Source organism: Camarhynchus parvulus, chromosome 20, assembly GCF_901933205.1.
Source record: "Camarhynchus parvulus chromosome 20, STF_HiC, whole genome shotgun sequence".
Taxonomy (NCBI): Eukaryota; Metazoa; Chordata; class Aves; order Passeriformes; family Thraupidae; genus Camarhynchus; species Camarhynchus parvulus.
The window spans coordinates 1,146,747-1,170,576 of record NC_044590.1 but is presented as its reverse complement, the minus strand read 5'-3'; the positions used below and the strand labels follow the sequence as shown (position 1 = coordinate 1,170,576).

Sequence of the window (23,830 nt, the reverse complement as noted above, 5' to 3'; positions counted from 1 at the left end):
TGCTGCAGGCTGGGCAGTGAAGTGCCAGCCCCAGGGGGGACGTGGGGGACCCTGAGCCCGTGTCCCAGGCCTGGCTCCTGCCCCATCCCTGCCGTGTCCCCACGTCTGTCCCTGCTGGCACAGCTCGCTGCTCTGGGCTGGAACCAGCTGGTGCTGGGTGAGCTCTTGTGGGCCAGCAGGGCTGTGACAGTGCTGCTGGTGACAGTGCAGGTGAGGGGCGACTGAGTTCACCGGTCCCTTCAAACACAGCCACGTGGAAAATCACCCCTGGGGAGGTTGGACACTGCAGCCTGTTACTTTTGAGCCATGAGGACAATTTCTGTAACATCAGCTCCATTCCTCTGCCTTTCCCCAAGAGCTGGAACTCGTTTCTTGGGGAGTGGGTGGGCTCTGGTGTTACAGAAATTGTTAACCCTGGGCTGCCTCTCCAAGAGACAGGTTTGTCATCACCTCTGCTGGGTGCCCCAGTTCTGTTTGCACTCCTCAGCTGCAGCATCCTGGAGCGGAGAAGGAGCAGGGTGGAATCCAGGGTAGCAGGGCAGCTTGTTGTGCTCCGTGCTGTCAGCAACCAAAAACTGCTCCATGCAAATGTCTGGGTGTGAGGCTCAGGAGTGTCCTCCACTGGGCCCCAGTTTTTATTCTAACGAATCCTGTTAAACCTTCCCAAAGTCTGTCACAGCTCTTGCTTTGCAGAGTCCATGTTTGCTGACTCTGAGCTGTGCTCATTAATCCTTAAAATGCAAACCTAAATTGCACTTGGCACGAGAGAAGGGGACTGAAATCTTGTTCTTATAATAGATGTTCCGAGGTGGTAAAAAAGCAAAACAAACAAAACTTATTGCTAAAGAACCGTGTGTCCATCTAGAGGAATGTAAATAGTTTCTATTATTGACCGTATTTTGTTCCGTTAAATTGGGTCAAATTTCTTATTTCCCTTTAATCAATTTCCCTGGAAGTTTCCTTTATTTTTCTCTCCTTCTAGTAGATTTTCCCATAATATTAGACAATCTGAGCCTATGATTTGTGACACATTAATAACTACAGAGGAAAGAGCTAGTCATGTAAAAGAATGTTGTCTTGGCAAGGCAGCGAGTGCTTTTCCTCAGCTGGGAGTTGTGCTCTTGGAACACAGCAGCAGGCAAGAAGGAGCCCTGCTTTATTCAGATAGAAAAGCAGAAACAAATGGTCTCTTTGCACTTGGGAGATACCTATTTGCAAGTTTAACCATAACCATGATTATTATGGGAGTCTCATGGTTTCCAGTTGAATTAAATGAATTTTTTCCCCCTTTCATTTCTACTTCAAGACAGTCCTGCAGTTGGCTGCCAGTGCAGCTGACAGAAAAACGGGTGCTTTCTCTAAGGAACACCTTCTCTCTCTTGAAGCACAGAATGTAAAAGCTGATTCTGACAACATTTGCCACTCTGAACGTGCAGCTGAAATATGTCAGTCTTTAAAGTTGGAGTCAGAGTGAAGGGGATGCCTGCCCCTCCTGCAGGCTGCCAGCCTTGCTCTAGGTCAGCTCCTGCTCACTTCTTGTCTTTAGTGCTGCTGTGGTACACGCAAACAGCCCAGCACACAGAGCAGCATTCCAGCAGAGCACATCCCTGCACAGGGACTGCAGGGAAATGCTGTGCATACCCACAGAGATGAGTGACAGAGAAGTGAACCCAGGCCATGGCTTCCCTGTCATTCATCACACACTGGCTTGCTGAGCTGGCTGCAGTTCATAGAAAGTTTCACACTTATCTGACACTGCTGCCATGGCTGCTTGTCACTTCTCCTTTGCGAGGACATCATAAATTATCTGCAGAGGAGGAGGTGGAGAAAAGCTCTCTATTTTTGGTGCTTTTTGCTTGGATGGCTCTGCACAAACTGCTGATTAAGTCTTGCTGGCAGCAAATTAGAAACTGTTGTCAGTCACACGGTGTTCCTTTCAGAGTGTTGAGACCACATTCTCAAGGTTTCCCCACGAGGGCTGGAAATTAGCTTTATTTACTTGGTTTGTACGTCTTCCACTGCTCCATACTGCTACCAGGAGGGAAATGATCCTGTCCTCCTGATCAGAAATGTGCTTCCCTCTAGGGTGCCTTGCTGATGTCTCCCTGGCTGCTGGAGATGTCTCCTGCCCTTGGTGCTCCCATGGCTGCCCAGCCTTTGTCTTTGCTCCCACTGCAGAGCCCAGGATGCTTCAGGGAGTGATGGAGCGGATCAAAGCCTCTCAAACATTAATGAGTTGGATGAGTGTTGAGCTCTGCTCCTATCAATCCTACCACAGGCAGCTCGTGGTAAATAAACCCGGTGTGACAGCAGCAATGAAATATTTTCTTTGGCTCATTGAGGTTTGCACTGAGGTGGAAGAATTAATCCCATAACAAATTACACCTCTGCTATTGCTTCCAGGGGTCAGGGTTTCTTTAGCAGCAGACATCCTGCTCTAGCTGCTCTTCTCAAACCCAACAGCAATCGGGCTGGATCAAGAGCCTTTGGAGGTTTGCAGAGACACGTCAGGGGTGGTGAGTCCCAGCTTGAAGGCTTCCAACAAGCTGGGGTGAGCTGGGGCTGCTCTGGGCAGGGGAAGGACAGAGGTGTCTAGAGAGGATCTGAATAATTGTTCTGGTGAGGCCACTGCACTGGGGTGCCAGTTGTGACCCCACCTCTCTTAAACAGCCCCATTTTTGGTTTCTTGGCTTGTGAGTTAATCACAGGTAGCAGTGGCTTTGTCCTCACTGAGCTGCACTGAGCCTCAGTCCCGCTCCTTCTGATCAGGTGTCACAAGGATCAAATCTCTGCTGTCCCACTGTCAGCAGTGGGGACAACAGAGAGCCTGAGATCTGGAGTCAGTGCTGCAGGTGTGGGAGAGAGTGGAAGGGCCTCACTCTGGCAGAAGGTCATCACAGAATTATAGAATTATAGAATATCTTGGCTTGGAGGGGACCTTAAAGCTCCTCCATGCCACCCCCTGCCATGGGCAGGGACACCCTCCACCAGGCCAGGCTGCTCCAGCTGACATTGTCCCTTGTCACCTCCCAGCAGCAATGGGTGACACCCTCGTTGGGGACATTTGGAGCTGCAACAGACTTCTCCAGGTCATCAGTTTTCTCAAATTGCCCCTTTTCCCCGCAAGCCAGATCTCCTCTCTGCTGCAGGAGGAGAGGGATGGATACTGTGGGCAGGTGGGGAAGCAAGACCCACCTTTGCCTGCCTTGGCGCAGTCCCCATGGTGAGCTGTGCATCCCCTGTGAGCTGTTCAGCCTGCTGCCCGTGCTCAGCTGCTGGCCCAGGCTGGAGCTGGCAGCAGTGGGTGCAGGGGAGCCTGGGGGCTGTGGGCAGCCCCTGCTCCCTGCAGGCTGAGCTCCCTGGAGGGCTCTCAGACAGTGGCTCCCTTTCTGTCTTGTGTCACTGCATGCATTGTATTTCTTGGCACCACGAATCCATGACATCTTGATTTGCAAACAGTCAAATAAAATAGAAAAATAATGTCCCCTGTTAATAGGTTGACACACTGCTTCAGGGCAAGTGTGAGTATTTCTATAGCATTTGCTTTGCTGCCTTATGTCAGTAACTGTTGCTATTGAAAGTAAACACCCCAACTGGTTAAATCAACAGTGTTTTGTTTATTCAAAGCTCATAAACTCCAGTAGCTGTAGGTCACTTTATGAAGTGCCAACCCCTGGGGGAAGAGAAGGAATAGTGTGAAATTATTGCATGCAGTGCACCCATCATGAGCTTTAGAGGAAGGGGATTTATTAGCAATTAATATTTCTTGCAGAGGAAAAAAAAATAATCCTATTGAGGCAGCTCCACACTGAACCTTGAACCTCTGCACTGGTGGAAATGGGGAAGGGGCTGAAGCCTTCTTACACGCTTGGGTGAAAAAAGAGACCTTGGAAAATGAAAAGTGGCTGGGGTTTTTTTATTAGAAAAGGATTTCAGACCACCCAAAGGGAGGAGAAGAATTCAGGTAAAACAGGGCAGGGGAAACTTCAGTGGTGTCTGCACTGGGGAGCTCAGCTGGGACTGCTCCAGGTGGGATTGCTGTGCAGCACATCTGAGGCACAGAGCCTTGCACACCTCCTCTTGTGTCAGGGCGGGCACAGCTCTGGAGGGCCCAAAGCCACGCCAGGTGCAGCAGCTCCAAATGTAACTGAGATGGGTCGGTGTCACTTCCAGGCTAAAATCTGTCCTTCCTCATGCTGAAAAAGCCTTGGAAACCACTGATCTGTGGGATGGCAGGTACCAAGCTCTCTAGTACAAAGCTGGAAAGAGATGTAGGTTAATCTGGAATTTTGATGACTTAGGATGTTTTGAAAGTGAAATTTGGTGATTGAATAGGAATAAAGAGTGTCCAGGGCAATGTTTAAATACTTAAATGTTTTCTCTTGACTGTTGTAGACATGCCTTTTAATGACTGCTATTCACTCTTAAGCCTTTGAGGTTACAGATCTGTCTTTGTGCTAAATCCAATTAGGAACTCATCAAAAATGTTAGTATTTTGGGAAATAAATTAATCCTACAGCCATGTGAAAGAAATTATCAGTGTCTTTGAAAGTAATCTGAATATATATTTTTTAACTGGCAGTATATTAGCCCAGTTGTTATATACTTGAAAAGAACAATGAGTCCTAAAGTAGTTTTAAATAGATTTCAAAAATGCCTCTCAAATGGCATAAGAAAGTTACAACTGTTGAATTACTTCTATTCTTTAATAAGAGCAAAATCTCTGTCTCGTGTCTGAAGGGTTCAGCAGAGCGAGAAAAGTTGCTGTGAGAGGTTTAATGCTTGAGTTTTCTCACCAAATACTGCAATAGTTTCTCCAAGTGACGAGAGAATTTGGTGTTTGCGAGGGCTGCAGAGCAGCAGAGCAGTGCCAGGTCAGGTCACAGCCTGCCTGGGTGTGAGTCAGGGCCAGCCCTGCATATCCAGGATCACATTCCCTCGTTTCTGGCTCTGCAGCCAGCGGTGTTCAGGGAAGACACAAGTGCTCGGGGTCTCTGTCAGGGAGAGCTGAAATCCAGCCAAGGCAGCTGGGAAAGAGATGAGCAGGATCCTCTGGAGGCCTTTCCAGTTGGGGTGGATGGATCTGGAGGAGTTGGAGTGCAGGTCATGAACTCACAGCTCACCAGCCCCGAGCTGCTGCCCACCTGCTCTGCTCACAGGGAAGCTCCTGATGTTTTCCAGCTGTCTGTGTTGTAGGGAACAGCTCTCACATCGTCACTTCCTTCAGCTCTCACTTCTCCATAGCAGACACTTGGGATGGCTCTGCAGGGATGGTCACCAGGGCTCTCCAAAGCTTTTCTGACCATGCAGTGGCTGTTTAATGGCATCAGAGGAAAGTAGGTGGAGAGATGGTGCTCTCCTGGTTCTCTGGCTGGGGAAAGAGAGAATAACTTGCTAAAGTCACGCTCCAAATTCGTGGCCAAGAACAGTAAAGACCTGAGAAAGCCTTGCTGACGTGCGTGTCCACCTGGATCCCACCCTGCCTTTCCTTCCCTTGCCTTTTACAGTCAGGGTCAGTCTGTGACACAGGGCCCTGCTCCTCAGAAGTTCAGACTTCTGCAGAACATGCTTGGAAAGCCCTGGGCTGCAGCAGTCCTGGTGTGACCCCTCGTGCTGCTCACAACTGGGGGTTCATGGCTGCCCCCCAGGGCTCGGTGCCCACCCTTGGAGCTGGAGATGGAGCTGTTGTTGGCAACCCCTGTGCCAGGCCTGCCCTGTGGGAGGCACTGGGATTTTGGAGAAGTGGTTCATTTTATTTTTTTTCCCCTCTGAAGGAATTCAGTGTTATTCAGTGGAATCCTCTGTGCAGGTGGAATTTTTGGGCTCTAGGGCTGTAGTGTGCCTGCACTTGAAAATTTGGCTGTTGACTTGGAAACAGGCATGGGCAAGTTTCAGCTCATTCATCCAAGCTGTCCTTTCTCAAGGACAAGGAGCAGGGCCAGCACAGCTGAGCCACTGCAGCCAACTCCTGAATGTTTCCAAATAAAATGCCTTGAGTAAGTTTATTTTTCCCTCTCGGACCTAAATTTAGCGCCCTGGAGAAGCTGCTTTGGCAGTCAGGGGATGGTAACGATGACAAGATCAATCTGTGGATAGTTCTGGGAAGATTTGGAAAGTCCTGGTAAAACAGAGCTGGTTTCATTCATGTTTGCAATTTGTCCACAGCCCAAAGGTCTGCTCATGAGCTTCCGATGGTTGAAAGACAAGACATTGACAGCTGCCTGGTTTATGGAGGACAGCAGATGATCCTCACTGGACAGAATTTCACAGCAGAGTCCAAGGTGGTGTTCACAGAAAAAACATCAGGTAAGGCAGGTTTTTCCTAACTTTCCCTAACGGGATAAGGCAAAGCTGCAGTGCCAAATCTCATCATAAGATTTGTGCTCATGATACTCAAGTGAGTAGTCCCATTCAAGTTCATGTAAGTAAAACCATGTGAGTAAAGTTAGACTCTGGAGCAACTGTTTGTGTTGTTGCTTCACAAGAATCCAGGCACTGGGAATCAGCAGGGACAGGATTTGTTAGCAGAGAAAGGAGATGAGCACTACGTGTTCCTCTGTGCTTGCTTAATCTCATGTTTAGTGAATGCTACCGTAGAAATCATCATTGAAAGGAACATTTTTATTGATGTGAACTACAGGCAAAGATTTTTTCTTCCCTCTAGAAATCTGTGGCAGAAAAGCAAACATAATGTGTCTTTTTATATAAAATTATTTTTGTACATAATGAATCAATCCCTTCTCCTTCCATATTTTTGATTGTAAACTTTGTGTTCCCTTTGTGCTATTAAGAAAACCTGGTGCTTGGAAGTTTTCTGTCAGTGAACTGTGGTAGAGGTATCTCAAGTGATATGTCCAGTGACTTGCAAGGAGTTTAAGAGATTGCATTGCCCAAGTGAGCAGCATGTGCATGATCTATGGGGTACTGCCATTGGAAAAAAGTGAGAACTGAGCCAAAAATGAATGTATATTCATGAACATACCTGGGCACCAGCTGGTGACATGGGGGGAATAGCATCCTGTGGGTCCCAGCTCCTTCCCACAGCAGCAGCAAGCCAGGCTGTTTTTGCAGGTATGAAAGGCTCTGAAGAGCTGTGGAGGTTCAGATGAGCCTGTGCAGTCAGAGGCTTTCTTTTGGCACGCTCTGTTTCCTTTCAGCCCATGGATTAATTCCTTCCCACTGGGCTGCCACTGTTCCACCATGTCAGCGCCTGGGGAAGGTGCTGGGGAGCATCTTGGCAGCCTGCAGTGCTACCTGTCCCAAGAATGCTCTGCAGTAGCTGCAGGACATGATCCACTCAAAGGAGGCAGCTCTTGGTGCCATTTCGAGGAAACATCCCAAACGCCCTGCCCCTGTTTCCATAGGAGAGCAGAGAAGGCTCTGGCTGCAAGACATGTTAGAAAGTAAAAAGAACAACAATATTTTCCACACTAAATCTAAAGCTTTTCTTCGCTGCTGGGGAAACTGCAGGGTTTTTTCCTCTTTTTTTCCCTCCTGGTAGGGGAGAGACAGGACTTATCCCAGCAGCAGTGCCCAGTCTGGAGCAGGGATTTGCTTGCCGGTGTTCCATATCCTGCCTCTCCCCCAGCCCTCGGCCTCTGCAGGCAGTCTGAGTCTGCTGGACTCTGAATAAATGACTGGCAGAAGGGGATTTGGAGGATGGGAGGTCCAGAGTCAAATCCTCAGGCTGAATCAGAGGTCTGTGTGGTTTGCAGTGGGTTATCTGGGGGTCTCTGTGCTGAGTGCTTCTCTGTGTGTTCCATAACGCAGCAGCACCTCTGGCAGAGGTGCCTGAAGTGCTTTTAAATGAAGGTTGCTTTCTTTAATAGGTGTATCCTAAGGTGAGGAAGGTTAAGCTGAGCTGGACGTGCAGGTCATGCATGGGCTGAGTGCAGCAAACTGAGAATTGCTGTGTGCCTGTCTTGTCAGAGGTTGATGTGTGTCCCAGCTCACCTGAAAATCAGGATCTTGTGCACCTGAGGCCTTCAGCCTCCCTCATTCTGCACTGTAGACAATTCTAAATATCTCTGTTGATAGTTGCCATGGCCTTGGGCTGCAGGAGCCCAGAGCAGTGAGCCCATCTGTGCAGCCCCCGGCGTTGATGGAGCAGTGCCTGGGTGGCAGGAGGAGCAGCTCACCCACCCACGGCTCCCCTGCCCTGCACAGCCCGTGCAGAAAGTGCTGATGAGCTGCTCAGGGGCAGGGGAAGCCACAGGCACCGTGCTGGGGTGGGTGGCAGCACAGCTCTGCTGACCCCAGCTGCAGCAGGCTGGGTCTCTTCCAGAGCACGCCGCGGAGCCTGTGAGACAATCACACCTCTGTCAGGGCAGGAAGATGCAGCAAGCTCGCAGGGGAAGCTTGGTTTGCTTAGAGTTTCATTTTAACAGCTCACAAGCCTTGTCTGTGCTAGCAAGTGGTGCTGGATTTCCCACTTTTGCCACCAGTTTTAGCTGTGCTGGTAACAACGAGGGTGAGAGCAGCGGTGTAGGCAAACATCCCACAGCTTTGGGCACACCAGGCTCTGCAGAGCTCCTTGGTTTGGGTGTCCAGTGGTTAGGGTGAGAGCAGCAAGGCTCTTTTTTCCCCAAAAAAAATCTTTCTTCAAGTATTTTTGTGCAGCCAGATTTTCTGCTGTTCATTGTTGCACAGACTCCAAACTCCGGGCGCCCTTGGATCCGGGTGAAGCCGTGCTGGGAGGGTGTCGCTCACTTACAGAGCTGAGGGAGCTGCTGCTTGGGGTCACAGCTGTAAATCAGGTTCATCCCTCAGGGGAACACTCAGAACCTCTTTCCATTTCCTCTGGATCTTGTAGACGATTCCTCACCCACCGTTAGGAAGGCAGAGGAAGGTGGAACTGGCCATATTTGTGACAAAAATACGTCTCTGTGAGCAGTAATGAGCAGGCTTTCTCTGTCTTTTCACAGAAGTGCAGATAGCATATTTTTCCATAGAAATACCTGGAAAAGAAGGACAATTCCCCGCATTGTGGGGGATGTCACTGTGGCATGAGTGTCGTGTCACGCGAGCCGCAGGCACTGGCAGGAGCTGCTGGGGACAGGGCTGGGACAGGCTCAGGCTCAGCCTCACGACAGGAAATGGCAGCAGGAAACAGTGACGGGGCTGGAGCTCAGTGCTCCGAGGGATAAGTGCTTGTGTTTGAAATGCTGATGCATAAATAGCATTAATTTTCTGAATGCTAAAGTTTATCTGCATGCAGGCCTTAGAGTTCTGGGTTCTTACTACAGTTATCTCTGGCTGATGCAAGATCATAAAATGTAGCTGCTGTGAGCCAGGGGAGCTCATGAATTCCCTAAGCCCAGCACACAAAAGCAGAGTTTGGCTGATGGAGTTTGAAGATCTGAACTTGGAGACACGTAACTGAGCCCAGCTAAGTTAAAGTAGGTCAGGGAAGCAACCAGATTGGACTGTATTCTTGTAATTTTGATCTGGAAGAGAAAGCTTGAAAAGCAGTCTTGGAGCTATCAAGGACTTGGAATGGGGTGAAGGTCGAGGGTGTTAGTGTTTGGTTGGGGTCCAGATCTTACAGTGCAGTTAAAAAAAGATGAGATCTGGAATTCCCCCTTTTATTTATTTTAATTGTCATGTAATAATTTGCACGTCAGATGCTGGTTGCATTGTGTTTACTCCCAGTTGTGTACTGGTTACTGCAGCTCAGCTGTCAGTGATAGAGGAGGTTCGTGTTTCTCGGGGAGAAAAGTGCAAATGGGCTGTGATTTCCCCTGCCAAACTCTTCTGGTGGCCACATGGACATCGTGAATCATCTCTAGGACAATGTGGGTGGTGGAGGAACAGCCCAAACACAACGTCCATCCCTGGAGTGGTTCCACCATAAATCTCCAGCTTGGGCCAGGCAGTGTAAGGAGAGGAGGTGCTGCCTGTGCCCTTTGAACTGGGGCAGCTGCCAGGGCCCCCAGGTGTGGACATCCACAAAATAACAAAATAAATGTGACAAAACAAATCTGCCCAGCTCTGGAGCCCAGCAGTGGTGCTTGGACACACCTGGATGTGTCCTGGCTGCAGGAGAGCTCAGCCAGGGCAGGCTCAGGCTGGGATGTGAGTGTGGGGGTGCTGGGTTGAGGTTTTGTGTGCACAGTGCCCAAAATGCTGCACCCCACATGCTGGAAACCAGCCATGGAATGTGTGCCAGGGGATCCCAGGAATCCTGCGGGACAGTGCACTGCAGGACCCGGTGGTGGGATGGCATCAGGGCAGGTTTAATGTGAAGGGAAGGTTGCTGCTGGTTGGGTTTGATGGTAGGATCGTGTTCTCTGTGGGAGACGTGAAAGGAAATTCCAACTCTGCCTACAGCAGTGTTCCCCTTTTTGCTAGGTCAGTTCCTCACTGTGCTCCAAACAGGGAGCTGAATCCCTCTTTGTAGTCTGACAGTTTCATGAATGATCCAAAAACTCCTGGGGAGTGCAGAAAATAACAAACGATTTTCAGCAGTTAACTCTGTGAACTTAATAGTGCACCATTAATGATGCAGTTTTCTCAGGCAAATTCAAGATAAAATAGACAGAAAGCTTTTTAAAAAACTTCCAGTGTTTTCCCAGGTTCATTCAAAAGAGATGTTTGCTACTTGAACAAATAAACAACTTTAAATATTGAATGTGAGGGTTTGATGAGTATTAATCAGGAGGGTAGGTTTGCCTGGTTCTGCTGTGCAAATTAGAAAGTTTCAGGATAATGGGGCACCTTGTGCCTCTCCTTGCTGCTGTGGCTGCTGAAAGCCAGCAAACCTTTTCCCCCAAAGTTTCCCCCTGGCTGGAATGTGCTGCCTCCCCAGGTGTTCTTGTAATCCTACGGGGCATTCCAAAAAAACAGGGATTCCAAAAAAACACTGCAAAACAGGAAAAAATCCAGGGCTCAGCCAGAGAAAAATGCAGAAGAGTGTGGCTGCAGAAACGGAGTTGCCATAGCTGTTGGAGACTCAGCGAGACAGGGTGGAATCCAGTGTTTTGGAAGGTTTCCCCGTATGACACAAGATTTTGGAATTTTACAGCTGGTAAATCCTTATTAACACAGGCAGCCACTGCTGGCCTGGATTCCCTGGCTCACTGTTTACTATGGGGGCGCCTGATGGAAGTGTGCCTGGTCCTGATTATTCAGCTTAATTGTTTAGGGAGAATATTAAAAAATAATCATAATTCTTGGCATAAACAAAAGGCAGAGAGACAAGCTCCCATCACCTGTTGACAGAAAATTGATCATGAAGAAAGCTGGCATGGGGAGTGGAATTCCCTGTTCTCCCACTTAGTCATCGCATCCTGGTGTGACTCATTTTATTACATGGAGGTTCCCAGTGGTTTTATTTTGAGAGAAGCTTTTGTCTAATAATTTATATACACACACACACACAAACACACTTATAATCTTAAAAAAACAACAGATCTATTCTGATGAATTGGCATAAGGAATCATTTGGAAGAGCTCTGGAATGAAATACTGTTCCTCCTGCTTCACTGTCTAACTACTGTATTTATGTTTTATTTTAATGGGAATTGAATTCCTCAACAATAGATGGGGAGATTTTGCCTCTAGACTTGTTCTCACTGTGCAAAATGTCAGATTTGGGGCTGGGCTGGCTGTGGATGACTAATCCATTGCCCTTTTACCTCCCAGACCTTGCCTTGTATCTCCAGCCTTGGTGACTCAAACTTCTGTCCTCAGTGCAGTGAAGGCACTGGCCTCTGCTCTTAACAAACAGAGCTCCATTAACTGCAGTGGGCAGTCTTGCTTCAGGAAGAAAAAGAAATCCATGAAAATGAAGCTCAGGAATAAATTTAATGATTCTTGCTTTTCATGAGTTTTAAATACACTCACGCGGTGTTTGCTGTGAAGTTTGAAAATGGTTTTGAAGTGAGAGCTTAGGAGACAATTGCTCAGGACCAGATGCTGAGCAGCTTTGTGCTGACCTGGAGCAGAGTAACTTCCCAGCTAAAATGAGAATTTGTCCCTGAATTTGTCTGGAATTTGTCCGGAGCGCCAGAGATTCTGAGTGAGGGCTCCTCATAAGGTTTCTGCTGCCCAGAGTGGTTTTGTCCAACTGGAAACCATTCTCTGCCCTCCCGTTGTTCTTGGGGTGGCTCTAAAAACCCTTCTTTGTTTTCCAGAGATGTCTGTCATCTACTGATAAAAGCTGACAGAGATAATTGTGCTTTTCTGGAAGTCCTTCCAAGAATCAGAGTGCATGGGGACAGTTCCTGCAGGCCCAGGGGGAGCAGTGCAGAGCAGAACTGTGCAGAAATGTGCAGAACTGTGCAGAACTGTGCAGAAATGTGCAGAACTGTGCAGAAATGTGCAGAACTGTGCAGAACTGTGCAGAAATGTGCAGAACTGTGCAGTCAGAGCCCTGCCCCTCTGGTCACCAGGCTGGCTTTCTCTGGGGAACCAGTAACAGGTTGTTCATTAAGTAATTTGTGTAATGCTTGACTGAAAAGCAGTGTACATTTGCAGGCCTAAAATCACATGCAGGCGTGGAATCCCATCCAGAATCAGCACAATAGTATATTTAGTCTTCAGCTGCAGAGAGCTGCAAAGAACATTTCCTGAGCCTCTCAGTCCATCAGTCATGCTTGTTCAAATAAAGCAGTGAGTTTGTTTCCCTGCTAGTTACTGACCCCAAAGTCATGAGTAAGGGATCCTGAATAATGTGTAAAGGCTGTAACTGGTTCAGAAAACCTTTAATTGGCTAATTAAAAAGGGTCCTATAAGGGGCTGCAGAGAATCACCCAAAATGTTCCTAATGCGGCCTGACGTTTTGATTTCCCCCAGTTTGAAGCAGGACTTTTGGTATGATGGCAGTTTGGGTTAGGAAGGGTAGAATTACTTTCTTCCAACAACTCATTCATTCCCCCAAAGAGTGCTGACACAATCAGATCTCTCATCGGGGTCTAATGCTAAGTCTCATAGCCCTGAAGCAGCACAAAAATCTCTATTTCCTGAACATTTCACTGACCTGTGGTGTTAAAGACTTGCCAACTAAGACAAACCATTAAATGAGCAGGGAACCACAACAGTAAAAATACTGCATGAGGCAGCCATGGCTGGTAAGAGCTCAGGGTCTAAATCCAGGAATATTTTATCATCCTGAGTGCAACTGCTGCCCTTTCCAGAGGCAGGGGTTGGATTCCCTGTGGTGGAGGCACAGCTTGAAAGGCACCACACACGCAGACCTGGCCCTGGACTCCTCAGTGATCCTTACAGCGTTCTGTCCTGTCCATGGCTGAGGCAGATTTAATTCTATGCAATAAGCAGCTATCTGCACTTGTAGACTTGGGATTAAATTATTAATCAAGCTGGGGTTTAGTCTCCTGTGTTTCCAAGCAGGAGCTGTTTGTCCTGTTTGTGGCATGTGTGGCATAATTCAGGCCAGAAGGGATCTCTGGAGGGTTGAGCACAGCCTCCTGCTCAGAGTTAAACATTTCTGGTGCCCATCACCACCTGGGTTCCAGGGAAGGGCCTTTGGTGTGACAGGTTTTGCTCTGGGGCTGTGCTCCACTGTCACATCAGCCTTGGGATTTTTAGTACATCCTCACAGTCAGAATCCTGCTTTTGTTGAGGACTTTCTCCAAGCCCCCACTTTAATTTCCTCCTAAAAAATTTGCATTTATGCACATTGTGAAGGTGATAAATGTATTGACAGTTTGGTGCAGCTTTCTCTATTCAGCATTTCCTGAAATGATCCTGAGACTTCTCAGTTTATTCCTCCTGCTCTCCATTTGCTCCCAGGGTGTGCATAACCAAAAGCTTTCTTTTCATTACCAGGAAAAAGAATAGGTTAAAGTAGAGAGAGAGACTTGTGAATGCAGTTGTATTTTTCATTTTTCTCACAGCCTCCCTCATCCTCCTGCCAAAAGCTCCCCATAATGTGCACATCCAGAGCAGTTAAAGGAAAAGCAAATATTGATTGTCTCGAGCTGAAGTGAAGCAGTGAGACAGATGGAGCCACATCATCATATTGAATATAAAGGTCAGGGAGTGAGCTGCAGAGTGCTTAAATCCAACAGGGCTCAAGGAGCAGGGATTGCTGCTACTGACAGATTTGTTAGAAACCTGTTCAGCTGCCACAAGTATGGAATATATCCAAACAGAAGCATCTATCATTGTTGGAATGATAACCCAAATACATTTATTTCTTGTTTGCCTTTTCTCATTCTTACTTTTGACCCACACAGACTTTGGACTCAGCCTGAACATCACTTGATTTTTATGGTTGGCTTCATTAGCTTTTAGTGCAATTTCAGTGGCTCAGTTACTAAATCAAATCCCCCGTGGCTGTGGTTGCATGTGTTCCACAGGCTCCTTGGATGGGGCACATGACTTGGAGGCCCGTTTCTACTTTAGTTTATGCATTTTGGACCAACAAATCCTTTTGATTTCCACCTTCTTTGTGGAGTTAGTGCTGTTGTATCTGCACAGACTGTTTGAATTTAGCAGTACAGAAACAAAGATGAAAACATTCTGCCTGGAGCAAAACCAGTGTCAAATATTCCTGCTTGGCTGTCCTTGTTGTCAGGACATCTTCATGTGGCATTGCTGAGACAGCTCCCATGTGTGTCTCTATCAGAGCTCTCCTTTTATGATGTATTTTCTTGTTTCCTTTTCCCTCCTCTTTTCCTCAGAGAACTCTAAAAAAATTATCCTTTGGGATGTTTAGGATTGTGAGGAGGTTCCTCACACACTGTGATGGTTTCTTTTCTCGAAGCTCACCTAGAAGAGGAATCTCCCCATTGAGCATTTGCTGCCTCATAATGAGACAAGGATTTGCTGGATTAACCCCTCAGTATTTTGGCTCCCCCTTCCCTGTTTCTGTCTCAACAGCAGCAAGGAGTTGGCTGCATTAGCAGGGGTACAGATGGAATATAGCAGTGGCCAAAGTGGAGGCTGATGTTAAATGACATTAAATAATGGAATCTTTCCCGTGCCTTTGCAGCAGTCCCTGGGGTGGGCAGTGACACACAGCTCTGCTGAGGCCATGCCAGCCCCAGCCGCCACTCAGCCCCACGGTAGAAAAGACAACTCACAGGAGGGAACTTCAAAAAAGAGAGAGAAAATTCAGAGTTGTTCAGTGTTCCCTCCTTGCAGCTGGAAGTCTGGGATCTCCTCAAGGGGCCACATTCCCAGCTCTTTGGGATCTCCTCAAGGGGCCACACTCCCAGCTCTGGGATCTCCTCAAGGGGCCACACTCCCAACTCTGGGATCTCCTGATGGGGCCACACTCCCAGCTCTGGGATCTCCTCAAGGGGCCACACTCCCAACTCTGGGATCTCCTGATGGGGCCACACTCCCAACTCTAGGATCTCCTGATGGGGCCACACTCCCAGCTCTGGGATCTCCTGATGGGGCCACACTCCCAGCTCTGGGATCTCCTCAAGGGGCCACACTCCCAGCTCTGGGATCTTCTCAAGGGGCCACATTCCCAGCTCTTTGGGATCTCCTCAAGGGGCCACACTCCCAGCTCTTTGGGATCTCCTCAAGGGGCCACACTCCCAGCTCTGGGATCTCCTCAAGGGGCCACACTCCCAGCTCTGGGATCTCCTGATGGAGCCACACTCCCAGCTCTGGGATCTCCTGGTGGGGCCACACTCCCAGCTGTTCCCTGGCTGTGCCCATTGCCCAGGGAGGGTTGGGTGAGGGAGCCCAGCAGGGCTGGTGCCCCGTGCCCCACAGCAGCCCCAGGAGCCCATCCCAAGGGAGGGATGAGAGCTGGGAGCTCCAGGACAAGCTGCCTGTCCCCCGTGGGTGTGAGCAGAGCTGTCCAGGTGCGGGACAGGTGAGGTTCTGTCCCAGAAGGGACCCTGGGGCTGTGTCCAGGCCACAGCTGGCAAGAGGCTGCCCCAGAGCCTGGCACATCTGTCAGCTCATTGTCTGGGCCCAGCACAGAACAAAGAGCACAGCAACACAAGAAATGCAAAATGCATTTAAAAATACTCTTTCATTTCCCTTTTTGCCAGAAGCAGAAGTGCTTAAATAACAGAGGACAAAAGCAGCTCTTGCAGAACTTCCAAGAGCTGGGAAAAATAAAAAGCTCTGTGAGAAGGACTGGGTTTAGGAGATTTTCCCCGTTGTCCTGCCCAGTGTGGGGAACCCCAAAGCAGGCAGAGCTGCTCCCCTAAAGCAGACAGCAGCTCCTGGTGCAGCATTCCCAGTCCATCAGGTCCTTGGCATATGTGTCCCCTGGCCACGTCAAAAGCAAGCTTTCAGAAAGGTATGAAGCAATTTTTTTCCCTCCCATCAGGATTTTTCTTCTCCAAATTGGTTGGCTGAAAGGCTCCATGGAATATGAAAATCAAATTTTGCAGTGCTTTCTTTCTTTATTTTTTAAAAATTAAAATCTAAATAAAATAAAGCAAGCGAGCACTGCAAAAATGTTTTTATACTTAAGGAATATTTGTAACCAGAAGAAGCACCCAGTCTGTAAATGAATGTCCTGTCACTGCTATACACTTACAGCACAGGGGTTACTGTGGTGCTACTCCTTACAGGGGGATCACATTTTATTTTCTCTCTAAATGTAATTTGGTGTAACTCAGGATGGAGACATGCATGGATACTGCATGGATGCAATAATTAAGGGCAGCCAAGCTTGCAGGGGTTCAGGGCAGAGGCTGTCCCATGTGCAGTGAGGTGCTTTTGCACGGACTACAGTGAATATTTGGTGCTTTACCTCAGCTTTAGGGCTGTCAGGGGCATTCTGTGGGAATCCAAGAGGTCTTGGCTCAAAGCAGCAGAGTTTGCTGAGCTGCTGACCCAGTGTGACCATTCACAGGTTGTGTGACCTTCTGGTGCCCCCCACCAGTCAGGGTGGCTGGATTCAGGCCTGGTAAAAAGCAGATGTTGCACCTGTGCTAAATATTTCATTCCTCAGTTTGGCTAATTTCTACATAAACATTGAACTTTAATGTGTGTGTGAGCTCTTTCCTGGCGAGAGAAGTGTTCAGTGATGTGTTTCAATGAAATGCTGGTGCTTTCGGTCAGGACTGGAAATCAAGTCCATTTTGAAAGCTTTGTTGACTTAATGCCCTTGATTTGTCTCTCTCTCTCTTTTTTTTTTAATAAGTTTTTTGATTAAAAAAGAAAACCCCACAGTGAGGTTAATGTTGTGATATTCTTCTAGATGGGCAGCAGATCTGGGAAATGGAGGCAACAGTGGACAAAGACAAGAGCCAGCCTGTGAGTATGAAACATGGGGTGTCCTCTCCAGCTTGTGTTCAAGGGGAGCAGATCAGGAGCAGGAAGAGCAGCAATGCTGCGATGAACAAGTGCCAAACATGCAGCAGTGCAAGTGCTGCAGGAAGGATTGATTCCTACAGCAGGACCCCCCAAGGGAGCCCCTGCTGGATTCTGCCCTGCTCACCCACAGTACCAGCCCAGGCCCTGCAGGATGCTGCCCCTGGGCCAGCCCTGGCTGCTGTGTCACATCCAGGGTTTGTCCTGCAGCATTTCCAGTGCTCTTTGCAGGGAAGGAGCCCCTCTGTTCCCTTGCTGGGACCTTGCTTGGGCAGGCAGAGCTCTCAGGAGCCAGCAGTGACTCTGCCACGGGCCGTGGTGCCCCAGGAGGCAGCAGGGGCTGCCTGTGGATAAATCAAAAGCCTACAGAATAACGGAGTTATTCTGACAAAAAGAGGGAATTCTGCAGTTCATGCTCCTTTATCAGGCACTGTGGGATTAGCAGAGCTTCTGCATTTGCCACCATTTCATGCTTTTTTTGTAGCTGAGACTTCTCTCTCGAAGTACAGGAGGGATACAGTCCATAGAAACCAACTTGTCAGAGCCAAAAATCTTCTGGTCTTCCACCATCTGCCCCTTTTTTCTCTTCTTTATAGGGATGAACAGGGAGATTCCCCTTGTCGTGGCTGGAGGTGTAGCAAGGGGAGCTGCACTCCAGCCCCTGGGCAGCCTCAGGTGCTGATCCCTTGCTGTCCCCTGTGTTGTTTCTTTCAGAGCATGCTTTTTGTGGAAATTCCCGAGTACAGGAACAAGCACATCCGCACAGCCGTGAAGGTGAATTTCTATGTCATCAATGGCAAAAGGAAAAGAAGCCAACCCCAGCATTTCACCTACCACCCAGGTAATTCTCAGGGACAGAGCACTTGTTACCTGAGCTCATGAGCAGGATTTGATTTTCTGCTCTGTTGTTTTCTTGCCGTTCTTTGAGGATCGAAATGTTGCTAATCTAATTCAGCCCTCAACAACTGCTTGGTTTAAAAGATGCCTGTGATTTATGATCAGGAATTTCCATCAGTTTGGGGTGTCAGTGGTCTGCTATTCTGGCAATGGGCTGATGCTGCCCCATTCACTTGGTGGAAGTTTGCCAAGAGCCTCAGTGGGAACAGGCTCAGTCTGGGACATGGTGTGACCCTCTGAAAACCATGAGTGTTGTCTTTTCTGACGTGTCCAGCAATAAGAAAACATCGGATCTGGGAAAGGGCTGGGGATGGAGGAAGGCAAGCAGTATATATTCCTCAGAGTGAGGCTAGCTGAGAAAAATATGAATGCTTTTGAGATGTCCTTCCTCTGGGGGATTGGTGAGCCATGTCACAATAAATGCAACAGCATTACTGATGAGATTCCCAGAATTTCTCAGCTTTGGCTGGGGGGAAAATATTGTGAGAAAACCAGAGTATTGTGTTTGTGGAAAGCAGAAAGCAGAAAATAACAGCACCAGATTTTATGCAAGCTTCAAATGATGTCTTAATTTGACTTGTCTCTAAGGAAAGGCAAACTTTCATTCAGACTCTTATTTTGGTCTCCTCCAGCTTGAAAATCTCTGGTCCTCTCCCTGAATTTATGAACTCTATAGGATATCACCAATGGGAAGGGTTTGTACAGTTGCTAAATTGTTCTGCTCTGGAACAGTATTGAGAAGTACACTTCTATCTCAATATAAAACCTAAAATAGACCAGAAGCTTTACTTCAGACAGGAATTTTGCATGACCGCTGTATGGTGGTGGTGTGGTGTTTCTGTAGTGAGTTTTGGGGAAGATTTGACCAAAAAAATCATTGGAAACGTAGAGGACCATCATTTACCCCACCAGGATTCACACAGCTCTCACTAAATCATGGTCTTTTGAATGATGGTGTCAGACAGGTCTTCAGCTCTCAGCACTGAGGAAACTTTGTGCAGCAGAGACAAAAGCTCTAGAATATTCAGCTCTGCCTTTGGTCACTGGTTAGATGTTTGACAGAAAGATGAGCAGTTGTTTATGTCCTGGGACTTCCATTGATTCAGTCTCCTTTGAGATGGAAGTAATGCATGAAACACCTATCTATGACTTCTTATTTTGAAGAATTAAATGAAGAATGACCTATCTATGACTTCTTATTTTGAAGAATTAAATGAATTAAAACAGGAGCTGAAGTGTTGAATTTTTCAGCTTTAGCAATTTGTGGTTCGTTAGTGCATTTAGGATTTTTTAAGAACCTCTTAGCACAGAGTGCTTTGAAGAATCTTTGCTGTGGTTGCATGTGGGTAATTTATTAAACTCAGTGCTTGTGACATATGAATTTAGACACACAAATCTTGTAAAAGGCTTAAATCTCTTATTGCTTCAAGGAAAACCTCTCTGTTTCTCCTCAGCTCGTTACGAATAACGTCCTTTGCATGCTTTATTCTAGTACCATCAATCAAAACAGAGCCCATTGATGACTATGATCCAGCCCTAATCTGCAGTCCAGTGCACAGTGCTCTGGGGACAGTAACACAGCCTTACTATTCACAGCACACACTGGCCACCGAGTCCCCCTCATGCCTCGTGGCCACCATGGCTCCTTGCCAGCAGCTGCGCTCAGGCCTCTCCTCTCCCGACTCGCGGTACCAGCAGCAGAACCCGGCTGTCATTTACCAGAGGAGCAAGAGCCTGAGCCCCAGCCAGCTGGGCTACCAGCAGCCCGGCCTGATGGCCACGCCAGCTGCCCTTGGGGACGGGCACAGGTCCGTGCTGGTGCACGCCGGCTCCCCTGCCCAGAGCTCGGCTGTGCTGCAGCACTCCCCGGGCCACCAGCAGCCCTCTCCTGTCATCCACTACTCTCCAACCAACCAGCAGCTGAGGTGTGGCAGCCACCAGGAGTTCCAGCACATCATGTGCTGTGAGAATTTCACGGGCAGCGTGTCGAGGTCCAGCCAGCCCCAGGGCAGCCAGGCGCAGAGGCTGAGCCCCAGCTCGTACCCCACGGTGATCCAGCAGCAGGCGGCCCCAGGCGCCAGGGCAGCCAAGAACGGGCCCCCAGGCACTGAGCACAAGGACGTGCTGCCAGCAGGAGTCACCATCAAGCAGGAGCAGAACCTGGACCAGGCCTACCTGGACGATGGTAAGTGCTGTGCCCCTCTCAGGGCTGCTCTGTTGGAGGGAGGGGGCGAGGTTAGAGGTCCCAATGCTCCTGTTGCTTGGCGTGGCCCCCTTGGTGGCTGTGGACATTTGCTGTGCTTTCAGGCTGGATTGAGGTCTCTCATTAGGTGCATTGTTGGTCGATGGCAAAGCACTTTGGCCACTCACCCACGGGACCCCTCTGCTTGCTCTGTGCCACATTGAGCTGGTCCCATTTTGTCTCCCTTTGCCAAAGGTCCCATTGGCAGTTTGGAAAATGGCGGATCTGAAATTACTTCTTCATTATTTTATTATATTTTTTCGTATCAGGGCAAAGTCCACTTTGTAAAATGCTCTTGTACATTTTGTACCAAAAAAAAAAGCCCATTGAGCAATCTATCAAGGCCTGTAATGAATGGGGTAGTGCTGCAGGCAAAACCATTGCAGATGTTCTAGATGAACAGTGGGACATTGATAAGTTAAACAATGCTGTTCCTTTGTTGTGAGCCAGCTGATTTAGCCTTTAGGAATGAACATAAGTTAGAGTAAAGCTTTCTTTGAACATATCCTGCTTATTCTTAGGTAGGCAGCCATTGGCAGTCTGGTTGATTGGTTCTTTTATTATAGCATGTTTCTGGCAGGAGGAAATCAATGCAAAATTAATAGTGCAGCTGGACACGGCAATCACAGAGAGCAGCAGCAAACCCAACATTGATTTTAGCGGGAGCAGAGTGAGGCTGCTGGAAATATTGCTGCAAATGCAGGATGTTCCTGTGCAGGAAGTACAGACCTGATTGCCACAAATGGTAGCTCTGCTCCCCTCTCAGTGCAGGCAGTGGCAGGCTGGATCTCCTGGGTGTGCACCAGGATGTGCTCCAAGCACCCAACAGTTTGGGATTTTTACTGCACCTACCTGGAGTAAGTGTGAAGTTGTGTCTGTGAAAGTTTTGCTTTCCTCAGCTTGGGTCCTGAGTGCTGTGTTCCGTGTGCAGCCTTCTCTGCTGGGTTTGTGGGCAGAGGTTGGATGGTTTCCTCTGTTACTGTGTTTGCAGAGGGGGTGATGGAGCTTTGGTGCCATCGCAGTAAAATCTGGAGAGTTTTTACTGCTTCTCTTCTCTGAGCAGGAGACTCAGGAGTCCTGAATTTAACTTGGGAGATTCACTTTTCATTCAGGGAATTGGGCATGATAACAAAGCAGGAGAATCTTTCTGACAGGAGAACAAAGCACTGTTATTTAGGGTAATTTTAAGATGAGAAGCGGAGAGATTCTTCCACATTTCTAAGAATACTTGGTACACATCTTGTAAAAGAAAGAAAAGAGATTGCTTTTACTTCAAGATTCTATCTTCAAAGTCAAGGCATAGTCCACTTAAAAGAGCTCCTAAGATAGACTGCAAAGTTAATTTTGCTGAGTTTTGCGTCAGGCCAGCGACACCCAAGGGCAGCACAGCTCACCCAGAATGCACTCACCCTCCCTGCTAAGGGAGCCATTAGGCAGAACTGCAGTAATTAATAATGAAATCCCAGGCTTCTCCTTGGCTGGCTGCATCATCTTCAGTTAATTTCAGCTACAGATTGCTTTATCAGTCATGCCACCCAAGTCAGGCCAGGCAGGATGGGCCACATGCAGGCTCTTTACTGACCTCAGTGAGTTTATATCAGCTGGAAGTGTGACTTGGAGAATTGTGATTTACTTTAGGGGCCTTTGCAAAGCATTTCATTCTGAAATGTTCAGGACTTGAATTGAAAAGCCACATTGTTTGCTGCTGGGGAAAAGTGACTCAGAACATAACAAAAGCCATGCTTTTCCTGACTAGAAAGTTTGGGTTTGTGCTTTATGGTATTAAAAGAAGCAAACCCAAAGGATTATGGAGGCTTTGCCCTTAAATCCCTTTTATCCAGAGAGCTCTTGTGAGATAAAGTGAGCTGTGAGGTCTTGCAGTGATTTTCACGGACAGACACGGAGCTGGTGCTGGCCCAGGCAGGCTTGGCACGAGCCAAGTGCTGCTGCTGCCCAGGCTCTTGGGCAATCACTGCTGCTGTCTCTCACTTCCCTCTGCTCTTCCTCCTGCCCCTGCCTTGTTCTCCTTTCTCCAGGGTTCTGCTGACATCCAGCTTTTGTCCCTTTGCTCTGGTGCCTCCTCTGAGCAGCCCTTGCCCACTGCCTTCATGGGTAGCACACAGCCTCGGTGTTCTGGGCTTTGTTTCTATCCTGAGCTTTGTGGAGTGGCCTGGGCATGGCCCACGCTGGCAGTTCCCCATTCCTGGAGCTGGTGCCTCTCGGGGTGGGCACGCTGAGGGTGCTGGGGCTGTCCTGGCAGCGCCCAGAGCAGAGCATCCCCCAGCTGACACCGCCGGCATTTCTCTGCACCTCTCTCCTTCCTGAAGTCACTGCTGGCAGCACCCTCACTGTTTTCCTCTCTTCCCTGCTGTAAAAAGATGTTATTTGTCCTTCCTGAGAGCATGGCTTGGGTTTGCTCAGAGCCTTCACTGCTCCACAGGGCACAAAGCACTGGGAATTCAGCACGTTTAACCTACCTCAAATGCAAGTGAAAGCCATGGGGTGACACAGTGATAAGCTCCTTTCAGCCGAGGCCTCATCTTAATATTGTTCATAACCAAACCGCCCACGATGGTAAAAGTTACCCAAACAACCACATCAGTATGTTGACAAACAGAATGTAGTTCCTGCAGCGCCCTCAGAGCACCGAGATTAACTCTTTAAAGCACAAAGCCAGCCCAAAATGTAGCTCTTTGCAGCGCTGTCTGCAATCCCCTGTGGGGCAGGGTCGAGGGGGGTGACCCAGGGCTGGGGCACTGACTGTGCTCCTCCTGCAGAGCCAGTTCCCCCTCTGGGACACAGACACGAGGCTCAATTCCACACACAGGTCATGGCTGTGTAGCTTGAGTGCTATCAGCTTGCCCGCCTTAGATTGAGATCTCTGCAAAGAAAAATGATTGTCATTATTCAAATAGTAACTGCCTAACCACATCTGACACTCCCAAGTCTGCTGGATGCAGCAGCTCGAAATTATTTTTGGTGCACAGTGATGTCCTCTGGGGAGGAGAGGAGCAAGGCAGATGCTGTGTAGTGGTTTATCAGGCTGCTGATCAGAGAGATGTTTTATAGTGAGCTCAGGTATTTCGCAGAAAACTCGAGACACGTCAGATATTTCTTTAGAAAGCGGCTGTGCAGGATGTGCAGTGTGGTGTCCTCACACCACCCAGCTCTTCAGCTCCCCTCCATGACAAGCTGTGTGTTCACTGTGCAGTTTTCCTCATCCAGCCCCACTCAGAGTGTGTTACATTTCATCCCTGCATTTCCTTCCTGTGTTCTTTCATTCAGCAACAAGAAAACCCTCAGTCTGTCCCCCGGTACAGTGACATGAAATTCACATCCCTTCATTCCGTCACATTCTGCAGGAAGCTTTCTTTTCTGGGCAGCTCTGTTCTCCCTGGGCAGGGAGCACTGCAGCAAACCCTGTCAGAGCCCAGAGTG

General features: G+C 48.5%; 1 protein-coding gene across 3 annotated transcripts in view; it reads left to right on the top strand.

Annotated features, from left to right (window-relative positions):
* NFATC2 (nuclear factor of activated T cells 2) overlaps nucleotides 1–23,830 on the top strand; it is an 80,417-nt gene that overhangs the window by 32,697 nt on the left and 23,890 nt on the right. For all 3 annotated transcript variants that reach the window (XM_030963472.1, XM_030963470.1, XM_030963471.1), the window contains exons 6-9: nucleotides 6,166–6,306; nucleotides 17,141–17,196; nucleotides 17,968–18,094; nucleotides 19,643–20,335. In XM_030963472.1, coding sequence (XP_030819332.1) covers nucleotides 6,166–6,306; nucleotides 17,141–17,196; nucleotides 17,968–18,094; nucleotides 19,643–20,335 — 1,017 coding nt within the window. The remainder of the gene's footprint in view (nucleotides 1–6,165; nucleotides 6,307–17,140; nucleotides 17,197–17,967; nucleotides 18,095–19,642; nucleotides 20,336–23,830) is intronic.